Raw genomic sequence first — 16,409 nt, 5'->3', positions numbered from 1 at the left:
TTCTGCATTCAGATTCAATCTGAAAAAGAGTGTAAAATCATAAAGGTTAGAAGTGATCATGGTGGTGAATTTGAGAATAGATCCTTTGAAGAATTCTTCAAAGAAAATGGTATTGCCCATGATTTCTCTTGTCCTAGAACTCCACAGCAAAATGGAGTTGTAGAACGAAAGAATAGGACTCTGCAAGAAATGGCCAGAACCATGATCAATGAAACCAATATGGCTAAGCATTTCTGGGCAGAAGCAATAAACACTGCATGCTATATTCAGAATAGAATCTCTATCAGACCTATTCTAAATAAGACTCCTTATGATTTGTGGAAGAATAGAAAGCCCAACATTTCATATTTCCATCCTTTTGGATGTGTATGCTTTATTCTGAACACTAAAGATCATCTTGGTAAGTTTGATTCCAAAGCACAAAAATGTTTCCTTCTTGGATATTCTGAACGCTCAAAAGGCTACAGAGTATACAATACTGAAACATTGATTGTAGAAGAATCAATCAATATCAGGTTTGATGATAAGCTTGGTTCTGAAAAACCAAAGCAGTTTGATAATTTTGCAGATTGTGATATTGATATATCAGAAGTTGCTGAGCCAAGAAGCAACGCATCAGAAGCAGAGCTTCTCAGAAGCAAAGAATCTGAAGATCAAGTATCAGCTTCTCTGGAGGATCTAAGCATTTCTGAAGAACCATCTGTCAGAAGATCATCCAGACTCATCTCTGGTCATTCAGAAGATGTCATTCTTGGAAAGAAGGATGACCCAATCAGAACAAGAGCATTCCTTAAGAACAATGCAGATTGTCAATTAGGTCTTGTATCTTTGATCGAGCCAACTTCTGTTGATCATGCTCTAGAAGATCCAGACTGGATAATTGCTATGCAAGAAGAACTGAATCAGTTTACAAGGAATGATGTTTGGGATCTTGTTCCTAGACCAGATGGATTCAATATAATTGGTACAAAGTGGGTCTTCAGAAACAAGCTCAGTGAGAAAGGTGAAGTGGTAAGGAACAAAGCCAGACTGGTGGCTCAGGGTTATAGTCAGCAAGAAGGGATTGACTATACAGAAACCTTTGCACCAGTGGCCAGGTTAGAATCTATTCGTCTATTAATTTCATTTGCCACTCAACATAACATCACTCTCTATCAGATGGATGTTAAGAGTGCCTTCTTAAATGGTTATATAGATGAAGAAGTTTATGTCCATCAACCTCCTGGTTTTGAAGACTCTATGTCTCCTAATCATGTTTTTAAACTTAAGAAATCATTATATGGATTGAAACAGGCTCCCAGAGCTTGGTATGAACGCTTAAGTTCTTTCCTTCTGGATAATGGTTTCACTAGAGGAAAAGTGGACACTACTCTCTTTTGTAAAACCTTTAAAAGGGATATTTTAATTTGTCAAATATATGTAGATGATATTATTTTTAGAACATCTAATGCTACACTTGGAAAGGAGTTTGCTGAGTCTATGCAGGCTGAGTTTGAAATGAGCATGATGGGAGAACTCAAGTATTTCCTTGGAATACAAATAAATCAAACATCAGAAGGAACGTATGTTCACCAAACCAAGTATGTGAAGGAACTTCTGAAGAAGTTTAATCTTCTAGACTGCAAAGAAGCCAAAACTCCTATGCATCCAACATGCATCCTAGGTAAGGATGAGGTAAGTAAGAAGGTAGATCAGAAGTTATACAGAGGTATGATTGGATCTCTTCTATATCTGACTCCTTCTAGACCTGACATTCTGTTCAGTGTTTGTTTGTGTGCTAGATTCCAATCAGATCCTAGAGAATCTCATTTAACTGCTGTTAAGAGAATTCTAAGGTATCTGAAAGGTACTACTAATGTTGGCTTAGTTTACAGAAAATCTAAAGAATACAACTTAGTAGGATTCTGCGATGCTGACTATGCTGGAGACAGAATTGAAAGAAAAAGTACTTCAGGAAGTTGCCAATTTCTTGGAAGTCATTTGATCTCCTGGTATAGCAAGAAGCAAGCAACTATTGCTCTATCAACGACAGAAGCAGAATATGTCGCTGCTGCTGGTTGCAGTACACAGATGCTCTGGATGAAGAGTCAGCTGGAAGATTATCAGATATTTGAGAGTAACATTCCTATATTCTGTGATAATACTTCTGCCATATGTTTATCTAAGAATCCTATTCTTCATTCAAAAGCTAAACATATCGAGATTAAACATCATTTCGTAAGGGACTATGTTCAGAAGGGTGTTCTATCTTTAAACTTTGTGGATATAGACCATCAATGGGCTGATATCTTTACAAAACCCCTGGCTGAAGATAGGTTTAAGTTCATTCTGAAGAACATCAGTATGGATTTATGCCCAGAATGAGAAGATGAGAAGTTCTTATGTATGAGTATCTTCTGAAATGAAAGTGGATTATTTTTTTTAATCAGAAGTTCTGATTGAAATCAATTAGAAATTATGATTCATTTATTACTAACGTTTCATTGTCTAAGTTGATTCAGAACCTCTTTTAAAGCAAAACAGCTGTAACGTTTTATCTCGGGATGGTAAACCTGTCTTTACTGTTCATGGATAAGCGCGCGTGCAGTTGAAGGGACGCCGACCATAGGTAACTGTGCAAGTCACCTCATTTGTCTTTATTATCTCTCCTCATGTCACGTAACATTAAATGCTATTCATGATGTTCTGGCGCGGATTTTGCGTAGGCTAGGATCTTAGTCCTTTGGTCTTTGTAGTTTTCTTTCCTTGTTGCATCTGTTTTCCTGCATTCCTCTCTTGTAATCTTTTTTGACTATAAATGAAAAGTTTCTTTGTTTTACATTCCAGTGATTTTATTTGTCGTTTTATTCATCTGAATCTTTTGATATATTCTTTTTGATGTTATGACAAAAAGGGGGAGAAGATAAATGATAAATGATTTGATTAATCTATCAGTTGCTGGGTAAAGCTCCCACACATTTACTAACAAGAACTGCAAGTTCTATATGGTTTAAGTGTGTTGCAGGTATAAAGAAGTGAAGAAAATCTTCAAAGCAAACACAAGAAGCAAAACCATAAGAAGCGTTATTCTGTAAAAAGAATAAGCTTATGGAAACTGAAGCAAGCTGAGTGCTGTCAAGCTTCAGAATCAGAAGCACTGAGAATAGAATTTGATCCAAAATTTGTCTATTTGCTTTGACAAAATTCTATTTGCTCTGATACATTATTTTAGCCTATATGGCTCTGATACATATCATGTGTTCTAATATACATTTTATGTTCTGACTCGTTCATGCTGACTTTTGTCGTTTAGTTTTTGTTCTGTAACATTTCAGGATGTAGAGATGCTCTGATGATGCTCTGGTACATTCAACAATGTTCTGATACAAATCTAGCATGAAGTGATGTTGGAAGAAATTCAAAGCTCTGAAGCTATCCGAGGGAAGCAGAAATCAGAAGCTGTGAATGTTCTAAAGATCCAGAAAACTCAAGTTCTGAAGCTGTCCTAAATGGAAGCAGAAATCAGAAGCTGTGAATGTTCTGAAGATCAAAGAAATTCAAGTTCTGAAGCTGTCCTAGATGGAAGCAGGAATCAGAAGCTGGGAATGTTCTGAAGATCAAAGAAATTCAAGTTCTGAAGCTGTCCTGAATGGAAGCAGGAATCAGAAGCTGTGAGTGTTCTAGGGATCTAAAGAAATTCAAGTTCTGAAGCTGTCCAATGGAAGCAGAAGTCAGAAGCTATGAATTCTCTGAAGACAGAAGCTTATGTGATCGTCTCTACCGAAATAATCAGGGAAGTCTTTTATTAAAGTTCTTCGAGTATTTATTTCAGGGGGAGATTATTTATCTCAGGGGGAGATTGTTAATCTCAGGGGGAGACATATTCACATGCTTATGCTATAGCTGTGTAATTTGTCTTTTGCCGTCTGCTCTTTCTGATCGCAAATTCATATCATTTATATATGTTTTTGTCATCATCAAAAAGGGGGAGATTGTTAGAACAAGATTTGTTCTGATCAATTATCTTAGTTTTGATGATAACAATAATATGAATTTTGCTTAAGATAATATGGTACTCTAATTCAATGCAATTTCCTTTTCAGGAAATATATAAAGAGTATGCATAATTCAGCGCTCAGAAGCTTTGTCTCAAATGGTTCAGCATGCAACATCAGAACATGGTCTGGCAAGACATCAGAAGATGGTCGAAGCAGAATCAGAACATGGATCTATGGAAGCATCAGAAGAACAAGAGAACAGAAGCACCGAAGTTCTGATGGTATCACGCTCAGAAGCACTTCAAGGTCAGAAGATCAGAAGATGCTTTGCACCAAGCTGTTTGACTCTGATGATAATCAAACGTTGTATTTACAAACATCAGATCAGAAGAAAGTACAAGTGGCAGGCTATGCTGACTGACAAAAGGAACGTTAGAAGCTATTAAAGGCAACGTCAGTAGACACAGCGTGAACAAGGCTCGAGGTAGTTGACAAAAGCGTATAACATTAAATGCGATGCTGTACGGAACACGCAAAGCATTAAATGCACTCAACGATCATCTTCTCAAACGCCTATATATATGAAGTTCTGATGAGAAGCAAGGTTAACGATTCTGGAACAAAACAACTCATATTAACTTGCTGAAACTCTGTTCAAATCAAAACTCAGAATCTTCATCTTCATCAAAGCTCACTACATTGCTGTTGTAATATATTAGTGAGATTAAGCTTAAACGTTAAGAGAAATATCACAGTTTGTGATTATAGCTTTTAAGAAGCATTGTAATACTCTTAGAAAGATTACATTAAGTTGTAAGGAACTAGAGTGATCAAGTGTTGATCAGAATACTCTAGGAAGTCTTAGCTTGTGTCTAAGCAGTTGTAATTAGAGTGATCACGTGGTTGTCAGGATACTCTAAGAAAGTCTTAGCTTGTGTCTAAGCAGTTGTTCCTGGAGTGATCAGGTTGTGATCAGGATACTCTAGAAGACTTAGCTGCGGACTAAGTGGAAAACCATTGTAATCCGTGCGATTAGTGGATTAAATCCTCAGTTGAGGTAAATCATCTCTGCGGGGGTGGACTGGAGTAGTTTAGTTAACAACGAACCAGGATAAAAATAACTGTGCAATTTATTTTTATCTGTCAAGTTTTTAAAGCTACACTTATTCAAACCCCCCATTTCTAAGTGTTTTTCTATCCTTCATTTACCTACCCTCTTACACCCGAGAAAATTAGTGGCGACATCCAAGAAATTAGAACTAATGTTAATTCCAATAAATTTACTTTTATGGAAATTGATACCAAGCCCCGAAATTATTTAAAAAGCTTTTATAACCGACTTAGTGGACCAAAGGTGAGACCAACTGCCGTCTCCAACCAAGAGTGTATCATCCGCAAATTGTAAAACATCTATAAAACACCTCCCGTTAAACGCAAATCCCGCAAAATCCCCGTTTTCCACCGCGATATTCACCAAACCTTTCAAAGCTTAAATTACAATGAAAAACAGAAAAGGAGATATAGGATCGTCTTGCCTCAAACCCCTATCCACCTTGAACTCTTTGGTTGGACTCCCATTACCATTACCGACATACTACTATTAAAAACCAAAGCGTTCATCCACCTTATCTAAATCTCTCCAAAACCCATCCTAACCATCACAGAACAAAGAAAATCCCAATTAACTTTATCATACGCCTTTTCGAAGTCAACTTTGAAAAGCAAGCAACCTTTCTTTTCCTTGATTGAAAAATCCACTAATTCGTTTGCCACAAGAACCTCATCCACCAATTGTCTCTTGGCCACGAACTCACTTTGACTCTTAGATATAACGCTTCCTATAACTTTTTTTATTTTTCCCGCCAACGCTTTCGAAATGATCTTGTGAATGCAACCAATTAAACAAATAGGTCGGTAGCCATCCAAATATAATGGACTGTTAGACTTTGGAATCAAAGCCAAGAAGGATGACGTTATAAATTTAGAGAGAACAGCCCCGGAATGAAAGTCCCTAAAACAATAAATCACATCCTTCTTGATAAAATCCCAACACTTCTTAAAGAATAAAATGGAATATCTGTCCGGGCCCAGACTCTTGTAACCGTCAAAACTCCACACCGCTTCTTTAATCTCACTTTCCTCAAAAGGAAGAACAAGAGAGTTCTTATCATCCTCCACACCGCTTCTAACACCGGACGGTTCACGTCATTCTCCTTAAATTTAGCCTCAAAGTGTTCAAAAACCTCTTCCTTAATTTCCTCCATCGAGCTTAGCAACCCCCGGGATGTTGAGATTGGGCCTAAGAAATTATGCCTCAAACCTTTCTTCATGACCGCATGAAAATACTTACTATTGCAATCACCATCATTGAGCCACTTCAATCTCGACCTTTGAATTATCATATTCTCCCTAATTTTAAGGTTCATCCAAAACTTTCTGTTTGCCCACTTCCTAGCACACTCTTCCTCTTCCACTTCCGAAGTAAGATCATCTAAAGCATTAATGTTTGAGGCATATCAATTATACCAAAAACATTAATATTCCACCATCTAAGTCTTTGTTTAAGAAGCCTCAGTTTCTCCTTCAAAACAAAATCCCTTTGACCGTACACTTCCATCTCCTTCCACTCCTTTTCTAAGAAAACAATGAAGTCCTTATTCTGGAACCATTCATTATTGAACTTAAAAGGCTTCGGTCCCCAATCCTCTTTGTCTGTAACAAGCCAAATGGGACAATGATAATAAATGTCCCTATCTCCAATTTGCTGCCCAACCACGCCCCACCAATTCACAATGTTATTAGATACCAAAAATCGATCAATACGGCTTTCGACCTACTATCACTACTGTACCAACTGAACTTCTTGCCTTTGCACGGAACGTCCACCAGTCCTATATCGCCAATGAAACCATAAAATGCATCCCACTCCGGAAGATTGCCCACCGTTTTCTTTCATTTCCTCTCCCCTCCATTTTTTACCGCATTGAAGTCTCTGACAATCAACCATTCTCCATCAGTAAAACTATCCTTTAAAGACACCAACTTACTCCAAAGTTCGCGCTTCAAAGATAAAAGAGAAGGAGAATAGACATTGCAAATATAATAAAACTTATCCCTCTATAAAACTTTAATTCCGAGGAATCCAGCACCCCTAAAACTGCAAACAACCTCCACATTCCTAGAATTCCACGAAATAATGAGACCTCCAGATAAACCTACAGAGTCGGAGACTGAGAAATCAATCCCTTCAGAACGCCAAAAACTTCTAGCAGTAGATTCTAAACAGACCTTGATTTTTCGTTTCCTGAAGCATGAAAATATCTGCCCTCCCTTTGCTGATAATTTGGTGAATCCGCCTTCTCTTCACGAAATTACAGCCCTTTCTTATATTGAACGATCTTATAATCATGGTGAACCATTTTTATTCTCCAACCCTCCCTCCTTATGTAACACACCAGAGAATTCAGACACCGTATTAAAACTAAGATACCCTTTTACAAGCCACAGATTTGAAACCCCCAACTTGGCTATAGATTTCCACAATCTCTCTCCCTTTCCATAACGAAGCATATTAACGTGTCTACTATTACTTCTGTTAAGATTGGGACTCTCCGGTTGATCACCATGAAACACCTCTTTTTTTCCTCTGACTGCCTCAGTATGCAGCGAAAATTGAGATATAGGGTCTGAGAAAGCAGAAATGGAACCTCTGTTGTAACCAAGGCTATTATCGCCAAAGGCTTCATTAGATCCTACCTTCCTACTGGGCCTGTTCTTGGGCTTCTTACCTGGCCCAACCAAAACAGAAAGTTTTTTAAAAAGCACTTTTCTTTCTTTTCTTCCCTTCCTCTCCTCTACTAGTTACATGCTTTATGCTGGGACCACAAGGAACAGTAGAACCCTGAACTTTAGTACCTACAGAAGCTGACCCTCCCTCCTTAACATAACTAAGTTTGTTATCCTTAGTAAAGTGTTCCGCTTCAAACCTGTTAACTCTGATGCCTCCTTATTTTTTGCCTGCTCTACTGCTTTATCAAAAGTAGCGTGAGTCTCAATGTCTTCCTCCTGCCTTGATTGTACCTCCCCTCCTTACTTCCCGCGGACCAAGCTTCCCCTTCACTATTGCCCTTAATGGAATAACCATCAGATAAAACATTATGTTCTTTGTAAAACTCCTGCCTTTCCATCTCACCTCCCATGTTTGACCAAGAATCCCCCGAGCTAGAATCTTTAGTCTGAATGAAGTTGCTATCCTACCTGGTTTTTGTTATACGCAACGGACCCAAAGAGTCCTCTCTGAGCGTCAAACAGAACTCCACACCATCAACCTCCATCTTAAGAAATTCAACCAGTTTGAAAGTCGCCGGCACCCTCACCAAAACCCTCGCGATATCCAAACAGGTTTTATTTGCCGTGTTGTCGTCTACGCAAATGAAAGAACCGATCGAATTTGCCAAAAGCACAAAAAAAATCCGAACACCAAGCATGTCATGGCACACCGTAAATATGTAACCACATAACTCTCTCCGAATCAACATCGGAAATGTTCCACGGCCTAATATCCTTAAACCATTGCTTCCAGCAAGTTGAACCCTCTCCAAGCAACTCACTGATATAACCCTCTTCCATTTCCTCAAGCAAACAGAAATTAGCACCCATCGGAGAAACCTTAATGGATAAAACACCTTCCACTTCAAAATGAGTTTGAATGTTGTAAGCGGCTCCGAGAAACAAAACAACGCCCACATATGCCTTATGAAGCTTCTCTGTGACATCAACATCAGAAGCAAAACTCAAAAGAGGAACACCTCCAACAGAAGAGGATAACTTCTCCTTTGAGACAACGTCAGCAAAAGATCTCCCATTATGAAAACTCCTATTGGTTATCCTCACCTCCCTCTCCTTCTGAAAACCGGAAGAATTGTTCACCCCAACCGAACATCCCTCACCACCACCCTGAGCATCAGGACCCCCGAATCCCCTATGCCTCTCAAACCTAGGAATGTTGGCATGAATCTTTTTTCCATCTATCAAAATTTTATCCAACTTGACAGCTAAATACCTAGCATCCTCCACCTCTACGAAACGAGCGAAACCATATATCCTACCAAACTTGTTCAACTTTGACAGTATCACAACCTCCACCACCTCACCATGGCACCCAAACAAGTTGAAAACATTTGTAGCTCTAATTCTGTTAGGAATTTCCGAGAAAAAATTGGAAACAATTACCTCTCTGTCGCCTACCCTGCATCCTCTGTTGGTTGGGAAATAGTCCCATTTAGGACCCAACAAACGAAAAGTCTTCCTGTGAACCTTCTTCCACTCCATCGCCCAATGCTAAACTCCGAACAATGATTAACCGCCGGGAAAAGAGGAAAACTATTAAGATGTGTCATTGATTAAGTGTTTTCTTTTACTGTTTGTTTCTAATTTTTTACTAATGTTTTAATTTTTTTTATATTTTGGTTTTGGAAGGTATAAAGTATATATATTTTTTCACTTGCAGGTATAAATATGTCATGGATGAAGAAATTGTATACGAAATTAATTTTTTTTAATTATGTATTCAAATTTTCTACTTTGTTAATTTATTATATAATTATATTTTTTTTTTATTGTTTGTTTCTATTTTTTATTTATGTTGTTTTTCTTCTTTTATTGTTTGCTTAGATTTTGTAACTTATATTTATTCCATTTTATTTATTTTTCTTCTATAACTTGGATATATAGTAATATTGATTTTTTTGTTGGTTCTTTAATTTAAGGAATGTTAATGGTATTAGATAGTTGATTATAATACTATCAATTTTATCGAGTATCGATATTAAAACAAGAATGCTATACTTACATTGAAATTGTAACACCCTATATGTTACACTGTAGCTGGAGGTTTCATTTTAAAAGAGGCACGGATTTCTATGCACATAAAAATAATAAATTAAAGCAAAAAGTTCACTATACAGTAAATTAATACGGTTACAGTAAATTAATACGGTGTATATGTCAAATAGAGTGTTATAACAGCATTTCTCATATTAAAATTAGGAACAATGATACACAAATATATATTGATATGAATTTTTTTCAAAATGACATTATTTTATTGTTATATATACATGTAGAGTATGAAATGGAAATTAATTGAAAGGCAACAGATAAAAATTTTGTTGCTTTTCCATGTCACGGGTACTGCAAAGCAGTGTTGTTCTTGTCATGGCGAGCACACCATAATCTTCCAAAACCTATGAGCTCTTCTTATAATTTGGTTAATTTTCAAAGCAACAAAAGATGGAAGTAACATTGAAGGATTTGCAGAGCTATGTTTTTCTAAATCATGATTGCTTGTAGATTCACCATTACCCTTCCGCATATAAAAATTTCTACTATTTACATCTCCGATTATTTCTGACTTGTCCAAACCTATGAAGAAATAGATTAAAGATAGTAGATAGTGCAGTGTTAGTGTAACTATTTTTACACAATTATCCAATAGAATTATAATATTTAATCATGTCGTATTAGTATTTTAAAATTAAAAGTGTGATTTGATATCTCGCTGATTAGTAAAATTATTGAGATTATTATTACCTTGGAGGCTGAAATAGGAAAGATGCAATTGAAATGAAGATGGCTCATTAGAATCAATCTTGAGGCTTCTTCCTTCTTCTCTATATTTATCCACCACATGTCTTATTGTATCCTCCACAGTGGATCCTAGTTTAACCATGGTTCTCACTGGTCCTGTACTTCCTTCAACTGTGACATTAACCACAACCTTAGCTTCCTTGTCGTATCCCTTCATCTGATTAATCGAATGGAAAAGTAAATCACCCTGACGAATATAAAACTAATACGTGATTTCTTAATTTATTGTTATTTGTGGTTGAGTCATTATCAAGTTTACTAGTGGTAATTAATTATAAGACATGCCTTCTACGTCATTACCATATATTTAATCTCAATTTCTATGTTACGTAACCTGGATGGTACAAAAAGTTTAAAAATTTGATTCACATCACAAAATCTAAAAAATATAATAATAGTTTTTTAATAACGGTCTTTGCATTGCAACTGTGAGACCAATTGAAAACAAAGTTAGTTACAAATTTGAACACCGCCTACCGGCCCATGAAAGCTACGCGCTAATTTGCTTAATCTGGCCCTGTCAACATGACGTATTTTAGAAATGAAGGAAACATAAAACACAATACGGACGGACAATTTCTACGTATTTATTTGAATTGATTCATTTGAATGCATCTCCTAGGATAAGTTTTGTGACAATATTTAAAGGATTTTTTGAAAATCACTTATGACATACTTAAAAAAATAAATTCAACATACTCTCATAATTTCTAATTTTATGAAAATAATGTGTATTATGCACAAACATCTTCATCGGATCCACAAGTCATATCACTGAATTAAGTGTGATATAGAAGACTAATGATTCAGATAAGAAAAGTTTTAATATGACATTATAAATGTTCTCTCAATTTCATTTTATACATAAATATTGACATTTTTAGATTTATTAAGTAACTAATGTATATGAACTATATATAAATAAAATACATAAATATTTTAATGAATTTAAAAAAATGTTATAATAAAGAATGGACGGAGTATCCAGTTGTGTGGTCCATGTAATACCAATATTTAAAAAATATTTTTCTTGTTGATTTTAACTACCGGTCTACATGAGACTATTTATAAAAACAATCCACAATAGAATTCATATTCAATTCAATTACATATATTGTATAGTTGACATTTAATAGTAGTTGAAAACATTAGCAATATAGGTAGATAAGTTAAATCCTAAAAGAAAAGTGTTATAGTAATATACATTTCAACGCAACATTCTTTATTAATTAAAATTTATATTATTTTCATTCAATTTTATATAGGATCTAATTCATATTATTAATAGTAAAAAAGAGTATTATCAATAAATAATTTATTTTTAAATTTCTTAAATGAATTTTAAATATAAATCAAATATATTACTATTTATTTAATAAAATTTTCCCCTTGAAAATGCATCATGTCATGGTTCGTTGTTTCACGCAATCTCAACTTTCCACTCCCTCAAACAACAGAACACGTGAAGCAAGCAAACGCCACGTGGAATCAAGCAAAAAAACCCCGATCGGTTTTTAAAAAATTTAAAACCAAGAAAAAAAGGATTATACTGTAAATTAAGAAACTCGATATTAATCTTGATTAACTTCAATACAATAGACTGCTAAACATGCCTGAATCATATAGAGTTGAGTGTAATTAACTAACTAACCTCGTTAGAGTAAACCTTTGGAGAAGAAGGAAAGAGAGAAGGGGAAGAAAGAAAGGCCTTTGAAAATGTTTGCGGTCGGGAAAGTGTTGCTCCATGGCTCCTGAAAGAATATTGAGCAACGAGATCAACATCATCTTCATCTCCATGATCTCCTCGTGAAATTAGAAGAGGCGCCGATGAGCAGCGTTTCAAGATCTTGACCAATTTTGGCTTATTCTTTGTTCTACTACAACGAGGCGACGGTGATGGATGCGGTGGTTTTTTTCTCCGGGATGTAATCGCCGGTGATCTCGAGATTTGCGACATACAATATTATATGTGCAGTTGAGTTTTGTGTTGGATGAATGGGAGATGAAGAATAAGAATGGTGGTTATAAGATTGAGAATCGTTGGGGTAGCAAGTAGTGGAAGCTGTGCACTGCACGTTCCATTCCTCTTTTTCTTCTTATGTAAGAATCTTAAAGTAAAGTATGAAAGGAATAACATTAATATATTCTTTCGGTTGTGTCAAGAAATAATATTTTTATTTATATTTTTATTTTTTTTAGGGGTTTAGATAATTTTCATGTTTAAAAGTAGTGAGAAATTCATGCCTAGGGACGCACATAACACGTCAGCTTTATGCAAAACAAATAGGAATGTGACAAGCTATCCTAAATGAAAGGGAATTTTAAAATAATAAAAAATATAATGTCAATATTTCTATACCTTTTAAATTTATTAAGTACTACTCCCTCCCTTCTTTTATAAATGTTATTTTTCTAAACAAATTTTTCTCTTTTTAATTGTCGTCCAATTTTTAAAATAGCATTGATTGCAATTTTGTTCAGTTTATCTTTAGTTTTTTATTATAAAAGGAGAAAAAAATTTAAAGAATTAATAAAAAGTTAAAGATATTATAAGTAAAAGAAGATATATTGTTTTGAAAAATAACAAAAATAGTTAAAAGAATTTTAAAAAAAAAGTTAAAGATATTATAAGTAAAAAAAACTATAAAAAATAACAAAAATAATTAGTTTAATTCATATATATGAAAAATTTAAAAAAACAACACTTAAAAAGAACAGAAAGATTAATACTCATCTTTTATTGTTAAAAGTCTCACATCGGACAATATATGGCCTAAATATGTGCTTATAAGTTGGGGCAATTCTCACACTACAAGCCGGTTTTGTAGGGTTGAGTTAGCTCAACCACATTTCTTAACATGGTATTAGAGGCTTGTTTAAGATCCGGTGTGTCACCTATTATGATTTCCGCTATCGGGTCACCCACCATTTATTTCCAGGCTCCAGTTGTATAGTCCTGGGCGTGAGGGGTGTGTTAAGAGTCCCACATTGGATAATATATTGCATGAACATGTGCTTATAAGTGGCGGCTGTAACACCCTTCTAAACCCCGCGATAATTATTAAAATAATCTGAGTAAAAACATGCAAATAAGGGTGTCACAATTCATTTAAACCAAACATGTGTCAACTGTCATGTATTATTAGAAACTTAAAATAATCAGAGTAAAAACATGCAAACAAGGGTGTCAACCAGTGTTACACTATCAGAGCATGACTGACACAACACCAAACTACCGGATGAGCTCTACAAGCTATCCTCACCGAGTAATAAGCCGCTACGCTACTCCTCAATCTGAAAATATCAACATGTAAGGGTGAGTCTCATTCGAAATTAATAAGTATTATGCATTCATAAGCAATAAAACATCACAAAATTATCATTCACCCAATAGTAACATATTCACCCAATCGTAACATGTATTCAGATTTCCAAAACAATAACCAAACAACCATGCCAATAAATACGTCACTGAAACATAACACTCAAGTCATTCGGTCATACTATATCATTATGCACATGAATGAACTGACGCTATGCATGTGGTACCATACATGGGCTAAACCCATCTGACTGATCTATTCCTCACCAAGATACAGCCCAACTGGCACAAATTCCACACAATGGAAATTATGCCCACCATTTGATCCACAACATCACCGGGATCCATCACCAAAATGCGTATGAATGAATGCACACATATGACATACTTATAACATCATTGATCTGATGCATCGAATCGTCTCATTAAAACTCACCATTTCATCACCAATAAGCATGCACATGTCTTAGCAATCATTCAATGATATCACACATATTCATGTCAAACATCATCCAATTCACAATAGAAATCAAGATAGTTTCATCAACATACAACACATTGCTACATTCACACATATGTACACAATGCTATAATTCATCGTTTAAATTAAATCGAAATTTAAAAATAAAATCGGCCACTGTCCATTTCACCAATTCATCATATAAAGCTCTGAATCGGCTTTGCAACGCCCAAAACGGCACACAAATCGGACACACAGATTAAAAGATATGCATTTTTTAAAGTAAAATATTTTTCCAAAAAGTCCCAGTGTGACCGGTTACGGGAAATGGTGTAACCGGTTACGCTTGACGTAACCTATTCGCTATTATTTGAAAATGGCCGTAATCGATTAGCGTAACTGATTACGAGCTCGAAAATGCAATTTTTTTTCAAAATGACACAGTGTAATCGGTTACCGTAACCGATTACACCCCTCATACAGCAGAAAACATTATTTGATAGTATTCCATCCATTTCAAACCCAACCAAATTCATACCAAAACATGTAATATCACAAAACAGCACCAGAATACACAATATATCATAACTCTAACTAGTTTTTATGATCATCCAACATCATAACAACATTATTCATTCAATTTCATCAAATCACCCAAAATCTAACATATTCAATTGAATCAAATAACAATCCTAATCAACTCTACCACCCTTGATTGTATAATAATCACTAACCAGAAGAGTCCCCCCTTACCTTAGATTTTGAATCCCTTGAAGGTTCTCTTTCTCTTCTTCCCCCTCTTTCACGTATCTTCTATGTTCTCCAACTTTTGCTCTTTTGTTTCTAATTCCCTTTTTCACAATTTCTCTATTTTATGAAAAATAGAGTAATGATTAGTAAGGCCTACACTCTTAGCACCCCCTCTCTACTAATCACAACACAAAAGCCCAATATCATTCTTTCATAATTTTCCAATAATCCAATTTAATTTAATTAACTCCAATTAATTAATTTAAATTCCAATTAAATTACTTTATGAAATTATGGGGTGTTACAACTCTCCCCCAATAAAAGAGTTTTCGTCCTCAAAAACATACCTCGAGTGAAAAGTTCAGGATACGAGTCCTTCATTTGACTCTCCAGCTCCCAAGTAACATTCTCACCTACTTCTCCTTCCCAAGCTACTCGGACCAAGGCTATCTCCTTACCACACAATTGATTTAACTTTCGATCTTCGATCCTCATAGGCAACACTTCGACCGTTAAGTTATCTTTCACTTGTACATCATCCACTTAGATCACATGAGACGGATCCGCAACATATTTCGTCAACTGAGATACATGAAATACGTCATGTAAATTTGCAAGCATCGGCGGCAAAGAAATACGATATGCTACTTCTCCCACTCTTTCCGTAATTTGAAACGGACCAATAAAACGCGGCGTCAACTTCCTTGACTTCAAAGCTCGACCGTCAGTTATAGGAATCACTCTCAGAAACACATGATCTCCCTCTTGAAACTTAAGTACTCTCCGTCTCTTGTCATGATAGCTCTTATGACGACTCTGAGAAGCCTTCATCTTCTCCTGAATCATCTTAATCTTTTATGTAGTCAAGTGGACAATCTCCGGTCCAATTACCGCACTCTCACCAGATTCATAGCAACATAATGGCGTCCTACACCTTCTACCATACAAAGCTTCAAACAGAGTCATACCAATGCTTGAATGAAAACTATTATAGTAGGTAAATTCAATCAATGGTAAATAACTATCCCACACACCACCTTTTTCCAACACACAAGCACGCAACAAATCTTCCAACGATTGAACTGTCCTCTCTGTTTGACCATCAGTCTGTGGATGATAAGCAGAACTCAATCTCAACTTAGTACCCAACGCTTTCTACAAACCTTCCCAGAATCTCGATGTAAACCTTGGGTCTCTATCTGACACGATACTCGAAGGAATACCATGCAGATTCACTATCTTCACAATATAC

At 35.7% G+C, this 16,409-nt stretch overlaps 1 protein-coding gene across 1 annotated transcript; it reads right to left on the bottom strand.

The window, feature by feature from the left end:
* Window positions 1–10,045: 10,045 nt before the first annotated feature.
* Window positions 10,046–12,746, bottom strand: LOC131652403 (uncharacterized protein At4g22758). The gene is made up of 3 exons (XM_058922251.1): window positions 12,277–12,746; window positions 10,569–10,782; window positions 10,046–10,400 (listed from the first exon to the last, which is right to left on the bottom strand). The coding sequence occupies exons 1-3, from the start codon at window positions 12,580–12,582 to the stop codon at window positions 10,192–10,194; spliced, it is 729 nt and encodes a 242-aa protein (XP_058778234.1). The 5' UTR covers window positions 12,583–12,746; the 3' UTR covers window positions 10,046–10,191.
* Between the last annotated feature and the right edge of the window lie 3,663 nt (window positions 12,747–16,409).

This window comes from Vicia villosa, linkage group LG2 (assembly GCF_029867415.1).
Source record: "Vicia villosa cultivar HV-30 ecotype Madison, WI linkage group LG2, Vvil1.0, whole genome shotgun sequence".
Taxonomy (NCBI): domain Eukaryota; kingdom Viridiplantae; phylum Streptophyta; class Magnoliopsida; order Fabales; family Fabaceae; genus Vicia; species Vicia villosa.
This window is presented reverse-complemented; position numbering and strand designations above follow the sequence as displayed.

Bases quoted from the DNA above. Each gene is read 5' to 3' on its own strand.
- LOC131652403 (XM_058922251.1), bottom strand. From the start codon at position 12,582: ATGTCGCAAATCTCGAGATCACCGGCGATTACATCCCGGAGAAAAAAA. The intron at 10,783-12,276 runs GTTAGTTAGTTA...TCGATTAATCAG, and splicing joins CAAAGGTTTACTCTAACGAG to ATGAAGGGATACGACAAGGA. The intron at 10,401-10,568 runs GTAATAATAATC...ATTTCTTCATAG, and splicing joins TTCCTATTTCAGCCTCCAAG to GTTTGGACAAGTCAGAAATA.